Here is an 8,376-nt window from a genome sequence, read left to right on the forward strand (position 1 = left end):
AACAATAGGATAAATTTTGAGTCAAGAACGGAGAGCAATAGCATATTTCAGTGAGAAATTGAATGATACCCGAAAGAGATATTCAGTATATGATCAAAAAATTTATGTGATAATTCAAGCCTTGAAGAAATGGAGACACTACTTGTTGCCTAAGGATTTTGTGTTGTATATAGATCATCAAGCTTTGCAATATTTGAACAGTTAGAGTAAGTTGAATTAGAAACATATGAGATGGGTAAAGTTCTTGCAGAAGTACACATTTGTGTTTAAACATAGAAGTGGGAAATATAACAAAGTTGCTGATGCATTAAGTAGGAGAAGGAATTTGCTGACAGAGATGAGAGTGATAATATTAGGTTTTGAAGATTTGAAGACCTTGTATGATGAAGATCCGGATTTTGCAGAACCTTGGAAAGCATGTAGAGAACTAGCTATGGTTGATAGGAGAAATGGTTGGATTACTTCATTCAAGATGGGATGTTATTTAAGGTAGTTCAATTGTGCATACCTAAAAGTTCCATGAGAGAGAACTGGAAAAAAGAGAAGCATAGTGGAGGTTTAGGTGGACATTTTAGCATTGATAAAACAGTTGCATTTGTGAGTGAGAAGTACTTTTGGCCCCAGATTCATAAGTATGTTAAGAGATATGTGTAGAGTTGTAGAGTTTGTCAAGTTGCAAAAGGTACTAGTGAGAATGTAGGATTGTATAAACCTTTGACAATACTGGTAAGACCTTGGGAGGATATAAGTATGGATTTTGTACTTCGCTTACCTAAGACACTAAGAGGGAATGATTCCATATTCGTAGTAGTGGATATATTTTCAAAGATGACTCATTTCATACCTTGTAGGAAGACATAAGATGCATTGCATGTAGCAGACCTATTTTTCAAGGGAGTGGTAAGATTGCATGGACTACCTAAGAGCATAGTTTAAGATAGAGACCCAAAGTTTGTTGGCTATTTTTGGAGAACACTTTGGAAGAAGATGAAGATAGATTTTAAGTTCAGTTCTACTTTTCATCCAAAGACTGATGGACAAACAAAAGTAGTTAACTAGAGTTTGGGAAACTTGTTGAGATGCTTGGTGGAGATAAAACTGAAAGTTGGGATTTGATCCTTGCACAAGAAGAGTTTTCCTATAACAATTCAGTGAATAGAAGTACCAAAAAAACACCTTTTGAGATTGTTATCGGAGTGCATCCTAAAGGAATAGTAGAATTGAGAGACATTAGCAGTAAAGACCAGAAGAGTTCAGAAGCAAAAGAATTTGTAGATCACATGGTAGCATTGCATATTCAGGATAAACAACATTTGGCAGACATGAATATAAAATACAAGGAGAAGGAAGATGAGAAGAGGAGACATAAGAAATTTTAAGTTGACAATGAAGTGATGGTCTATTTGAGAAAAGAGAGATTCCCGGTTGGAACTTATAATAAGTTGCAGATGAAGAAGTTTGGACCCTGTAAGATCTTGAGAAAGTTCAGTTCTGAAAATGCATATGAAGTGGACCTACCAGATAGTCTAAGTATTTCACCTATATTCAACATTACAGATCTTCACGAGTACCATGAACCAGAATTCAGTGAGGACAATATTGCAAACTTGGAGAAACAATTGCCTCGGAAGGAACTAGATCAGATTGAAGAGATTTCAGATAGTAGGATTGGGCATAGTACCCGAAGCAGTCAGTACAAAGAATATCTTGTGAAGTGGAAGAACATACCAGTGGAAGATTCATCTTGGATTTATCAGGTAGAGGTAGAACGCCTTGTTTTTCCTTTGACCCCACCAAAGTGAGAGGCTCACTTTTTTTATTAACCTCAGATGTCTGATGCAAGAGCATCCCTAGTTCAAAAAAATCTTGCATCAACCAAAAAAAATTTCCTTTTTTGTTTCTTTTCCATTTGTAGTTTTAGTTTTCCTTTCTGCATGTCTCAGTTTTGGCTCACCGGTTCCTATGGAGTTGGATTCTACTTGAAGAATTAATCACCTTGCTTTCTTTCTAACTGCATCTCATTTGGATCACTTTTTGGCAAGATATCCTATCGGTTTCCTTGACAATTTCTTGTTACTAGTTGTTCCTTTGTTACCAGTTGCCTGAGACCTATTCTAGTGATGTACTAGAACCCATTCCGAAGCTTGTGGAGCCTTGGACATTAATCTCGATGTTGATCGGCATGTGGCCAACCTTTTGTGTTTCATCCTTTGGATTTTTTGGAGGAATCTCTTAGCAGAGGCCGACCTTATTCATTTTACACGTTAGGTCTTTCTCTTCGGGTTTTGATCCTTTTTGGGCCAACATGATCCTTTTGATCGATATATATATATTTGTAATCATGCTTTAGAATGTAATGAATTAGAGAATCAAAGACATAAAATAGATAGACTATGCCTAGAAGATAGATCTTTCAATTCAAGGTACCGGTGTGACCTATTCTACCAGGCCTGTGTGTCGGTATGTTGTAACCTAGTTGTTACCAGTTGGATGTAATTAACTTTCATGCAATAAAAATATATGTTCTGCATTGCCTCTGTCATATATGTGTGATTCTATTTTGTTTACTCTTTCTGACTGGTTTGGATTGATCTCCTCAAGGTCCCTCCACATCGGTGACTGCTTCACATATGGGCACTTCCATTGGTACTAGAAGTTTTGTATATAATCAGGGGGGACCCAAATAGTATTCTACAAGTTGAGAAGAGAAGGCCCAAATGTCCCTAGCATAGGAGCAATGTAAGAGCAAATGATCAACATTTTCAGCTTCTTCTTTACATAAAAAACATATATTAGTGATGGGGATCCCATGTTTACAAAATTTATCAATAGTAGAGATCTTGTTTTGCATGTATAACTAGAAGAAGATATCAACTTTAGGAATTAAGAGTTTATTCCAAACTCCAGCCATAAAGGGGGGAGGAAAAAAAGACCTGGTGATGATTTTGAAAGAATCTGCTACCAAAAAATGCCCAGAGGTAGAAACATTCCATATGACCATGTCTTCCACCAGAGAGGATGGAATGACGATTAGGTTCAACCAAGAATGTAAAGGAGACAAAGCCTCCAAGCTTTTGAGGTCCACCCAAACTCCATTACTGATATAATCTACAACCCAAGATCCAATTAGATTAATGCATTTCTCTTAAAATTATGAAGCCCACACCAAATTAGACAAAGGTGCCTCTCCTATCCACCAATTATCCAAAAACCTTATATCTCTACCATTTCCTAGACTCCATCGACTTCCCTACGAGATAATGGGAGTGGATCCGAAGAAGTTGTTCCAAAGATCAGAGACTGAAGTTGGGAGGGTATAATTTTCCAACATTCTTTGGAAACCATGAATTTGGTATTTGTCCTTGAAAATATCAATCCATTCATTGTTCTCTTTTAAACATCTCCATAGCTACTTTGCCATTAAAAATCTGTTGAAGTCTCTCAAATGTCCAATATCCAGGCTTTCCCTATTTCTGGGCAAACAAACCTAATCCCAGATGACCAAATGAAGCCTACTCTTGGATTCAGTACCCGACATTAGGAAGTTCTTCAGTATTCTTTCCATTCTATCAAAAAATTTGGTCGGGATTTTAAAGAGACACATATCATAGATGGGAAGGTTCTGAAGCGATGCCTTAATTAACTAAATTTTACCTGCTTGGCTTAACAAATCACCTCTCCAGCTAGCCAACTTCATTTGAAATTTTATCAATCAGACTAGAATAGAAGGAGTTTGGGGTAGGTCCCACACACAAGGGCAAACCCAAATACGAATCAAGGAGAGCACCCATCTTGCAGCCAAAAATATTGGCAATCTTCATTTTTCTATGCTCAAGAGTATTCATGAAGAAAATGGAGCTTTTAGAGAGACTGACTTTTTGCTTTGATCCTTTCTCATAAGTATCAAGGATAGCTTTAATAGTATTTTCTTCTTTAATCTAACTTTCCCCCATCAGTAGCGTATCATCAACAAATTGCTGGTGGGAGCAAATAGTAGTTTGGGAAGAAGGTCATAAACCCATCAGATTGATCTTCCCGATATCTCTTTGGATAATTTTGTTGAAAGCTTCACTCATTAGAATAAAGAGAAATGGGGAAAGAGGGTCCCCCTATCTAATACCCCTTGATGCTGAGAAGAAACCAGATGCTGAACCATTGACCAGAACCAAAAATTTGGGAGTGGTAACACATTGATTGACAAGTCAGATGAAATGGTTACCAAAACCAAAGGATTGAAGGACTTTAAATAAAAAATTCCAATTGACCCGATAATAAGCTTTGAGGAGATCCAACTTCAACAAGAAGCCCAACTTCTTATTGATAGACAAAGAATGGATATTCTCATGGACAACAATAATAGAATCCAAAATTTATCTACCAGGAACAAAACCATTCTGATGCTTCGAAATCAAAGAGGGCAGAAAATGTTTAAGCCTACACATAATGATCTTGGTAAAGATTTTATAAATCGAGTTACATAAACTAATGGGTCTAAAGTCCTGAAAGGAACTGGCATCAGTTTTCTTAAGGATCGAGACAAAAAAGGTGGCATTCAGTTCTTTAAGAAGATATCTGGAACCAAAGAACTCTCTTGCAACATCCACAACATCCAAACCAATAATCTGCCAAAAGGTTTGAAAAAAGAACATTGGGAAGCATCAAGGCCATGAACTTTATTACCTTCAAAGGAGAAGACCACAACTCTAACCTCATCATGAGATAAGAATCTGGTTAGCTCCTTATTCATGTCCTGGGAGATAGTACAACTAAACTCCCGTAGGATGTCATATTGAGCATTAACATCAAGAGGGCAATCATCCGAAAGAAGAATTGAAAAGTATCTAATGGCTTCCTGGGTCAACTCCTACTTATCAATCTAGCAATGATCCACCAAAATTTTATTGATTCTATTTAAAGCCTTATTTTTGAGGGTAGTCATATGAAAAAACTTTGTGTTTCTGTCACCAGATTTGAGCCATAAAGCTCTGGACCTTTGCTTCCAGAATTCCTCCTCCTTAGAGATGATATCATGAATCTTGGTTAGTAACTCAACTTATTTGTCCATAACCACAGGATCATACCCCACATCTTGAATCTGAGACTGGACATCATCCAAATCTTTCTTGAGCTTCTCTTTTATTTGAAAAATATTGCCAAAGGATGCTTTATTCCAGAGTTGGATATTGGACCTGACATTGGCTAGTTTCTTAGCCAATCTAAAAATCATAGTTCTCTGAGTGTCAACATTCCACCATTTAGAAATATTGTCATGAATATCCAAGGCTAAAAGCCACATCTTCTCAAACTTGAACGGGAAGGCCTTCCTCCCAGTCAAAGGGGATATAATTAGACCAATCAAGAGATGATCAGATCCAATTCTGGATAATGCATTTAATCTACAAGAAGCATCATGAATCCACTCAAGAGAAATAATACCTTTGTCCAGTCTAACTTGGATGAGGTCCCCCTCGCTTCTTATGTTGGACCAAGTGAATTTAGCCCCAAGGAGATCAAGGTCTAACAAACCTAGAGAATTAATCATATCTACCAAGTACTGCTTACTTTCATTCGAAGTAGGCATCCCACCAGCCTTTTCTAGACTAGATAATGGGGTATTAAAGTCCCTCAATAGAATCCATTTCTCATTTGGGAAAGCCATTCTAGCATTAATGATAAAGGATTAGAGCATTTTTATAGCATTTTTCCCATTTGGGGCATAGATATTAGATATAATCCAAGACGACCCATAAGATTGACTAGTAAATCTAGGGGCAATGTGATTAGGAGAGGTAAAGACAACCTTACCCAAAAGCCATCTAGGATTCCACAAAGTGGCAACACCACCATAAGCCCCATCAGCATCAACACAATGAGTTCTGTACTCTCTGAAAACAACCAATTTGATCTTTTCCACTCTACAAATAGGAATTTTGGTTTCTTGAACAAGACACATATCCGGCTTGTGATCTCTAACCAGGTTGGATAGAAGACCATGTTTGTGGGGATGATTCAATCCCCTAATATTCCATGAAATGACTTTCATTTGACTAGATGAGGGGAACCAATCCCTATAATATATAATGTTCTCTGGACTCCATCAACAATGGAAGCCCGACTATGTTTGTCTCTTCTAATTGCACTGGGAAGCCTCCCCACTAGCCTCAAATTAGATCCACAATCCACCTTTTATCTGTTTCTAGTCTTAACACCACTAGAAACTAGTGTTAATAAATGACCATTTGGGGAGTTCATTTTTTTGTGCTGAGCTTTAACCTCAATAAATGGATTTGGATTAACATCATCCTGGGACATGTCATTGGTAATGATTGAATTCGATGAGTTCTCAACTTCAACAACAAGGTGGATGGAAGGATCCAGTTCCCTATGAACCTCCATCACAGACCGATCCCCATAAGAAATTTCCTCAGGCTTCAAACTCCCCCCTGCATCCCAACCCCCCCCTCTCCCCCCTCATTCAAGGGATCTAGGTTTAAAATATTTGGATATGGTCCATCCTGAACACACAAGACATTATTCACTCCATCCATACATGGAGGGGGGCCCAAGGGAAGTGACTCCACCAAATCCACCCCCTTTGTCTCATTTTTCTTCTTTCATGTCCTCTTAGGCTTACGCTTTGAAGGGCATTCCCTGGCCCAATGACCAACTTTTTTATAATGGAAGCAAGCAAAGGGAATATACTCTACTTTCTGAACCCATCTGCCCAGTTTAAAGAAGAGGTCAATCTCCTTTGACAAATTAGCAAATTATTTAACATTCACACAAATTCTGGCATACTCCAGGCACCTCTTCGCAGAGGTTATTGGGTCAACTAAAAGGAGCTCACCAAAGAACGCAGTGATCCCAACAAATATTTATTCACCCCAAAACACCATAGGAAAACTTGGTAGCAACACCTAGATAGGGGCCTCATTACATTCCCATTCCTTGGGGTTAAAGCTTGGTTCCCATTTCTTGAGAGCCAACGATGATTTGCCTAACATCTAGGGACCACCCACTAAGATAGATCGAAGGTCCTCCTCACAAGAAAAAGAGAAGGAGAAAAAACCATTAGACATGGCCAACACATCAATCTGACCCTCTCTCTTCCATTTTCGGGACACTCAATCCCTAACAACTTTAATATTAGGTCAAGGGCCAATAAACTTGCCAACCAGGACAAAAGTCAGATTAGCCTTATTCCTTTCCACGATACAATCGGGAATAGAAATGGAACAAGAACCAGACCCTGGGTCAACTTTATGGGGAGCAGGCACAATAGCCTTGCCTTTGAGGTTTGACCCAAAGAAAGTAGACCATTTTTAATTGCAGTCCAGAGACCTCAAGGTTTCCTAAGATTCTCCACAGACTTCCTAGGACCCTCCCCACCACACGGTAAAACAGTATATTTAGATTTTTCTTTTGGCGGTACTGGTAAGGTGCCCCCATTCCAAATCCTGTTGAGACTACCATCAAAAGTTTCAGATTATGTTTCTCCTATGGTGGAAATCACGTGGGAACCTCTGGAACCTTCATCACTCGATCTTCCCACTCTTGCTCCATTCAAATTCAAACCAGTCGCTCCTATCATTCTCTCCTCTCTTGCCGCTCCCATTGTTTTGATTCTTGGAATTTTATCAACTAGTTAGTTCAAAATAAATATTGAATTAATGTCCGTAGAATACATTGCAATAATTTCCCTATATGTGTGTTGCTTCTGGATTTGATTGTCTAACTGTTTTTTGCATCAACTTAGTGTGATCCATCATCAGGAAGAGATAGAGATCATAAGGAGAATAAGGACATCTCTATCTCTTTCTGACAATGGATCACAAAATGCACTCTAAAATGTTGATGCAAAAAACAGTCACACGATCGAATCTAGAAGCAACACATGTACAATATCATAGATTGTAGAAATCTATTAGCATTGAATAATTTCCCGATAACCCTAGCAACTGAAATTCCAAGAGCGCTTGTCTGATAGAAAGAATGCATAAATAGCCTGTAATGAGGCGGACCCTAGGTCTTTATTGGGTGAAAGAAACAAAAGGATGTTTCAGTTGGCTGTGTCTATTCTAGGTCCAAAACGGACCTTTCGTACAGCGTGTTAGAGATAGGTTAGTCAATCGCAACCATTGATTACAAAATCGACGGTGTAAATCGCACGACGTGTTAGTCAATCCATACTATTATTTTGAAACCACAATAGACAAGTCAGATTCAGTTTGTGCCTTGCGGGAACCTGTTCTCCACGGAAATGAGCATTATCTAGTACTGTGAGGAATACGTGCACCATGCCCCTCGAGCCAGTACTGAACTATTATTATTAAGATTTGATCGCTGGGCTTTGTTCATGTAGTAGAATAATTATAT

General features: G+C 38.3%; 1 protein-coding gene across 1 annotated transcript; it reads right to left on the reverse strand.

Moving 5' to 3' along the window:
• Window positions 1-5,053: 5,053 nt before the first annotated feature.
• Window positions 5,054-5,659, reverse strand: LOC131063743 (uncharacterized). The gene has a single exon (XM_057997646.2). It carries the CDS (start codon window positions 5,657-5,659, stop codon window positions 5,054-5,056), a length of 606 nt encoding a protein of 201 aa, XP_057853629.2.
• Window positions 5,660-8,376: the final 2,717 nt, after the last annotated feature.

This window comes from Cryptomeria japonica, chromosome 5 (genome assembly GCF_030272615.1).
Source record: "Cryptomeria japonica chromosome 5, Sugi_1.0, whole genome shotgun sequence".
In the NCBI taxonomy this organism is placed as follows: domain Eukaryota; kingdom Viridiplantae; phylum Streptophyta; class Pinopsida; order Cupressales; family Cupressaceae; genus Cryptomeria; species Cryptomeria japonica.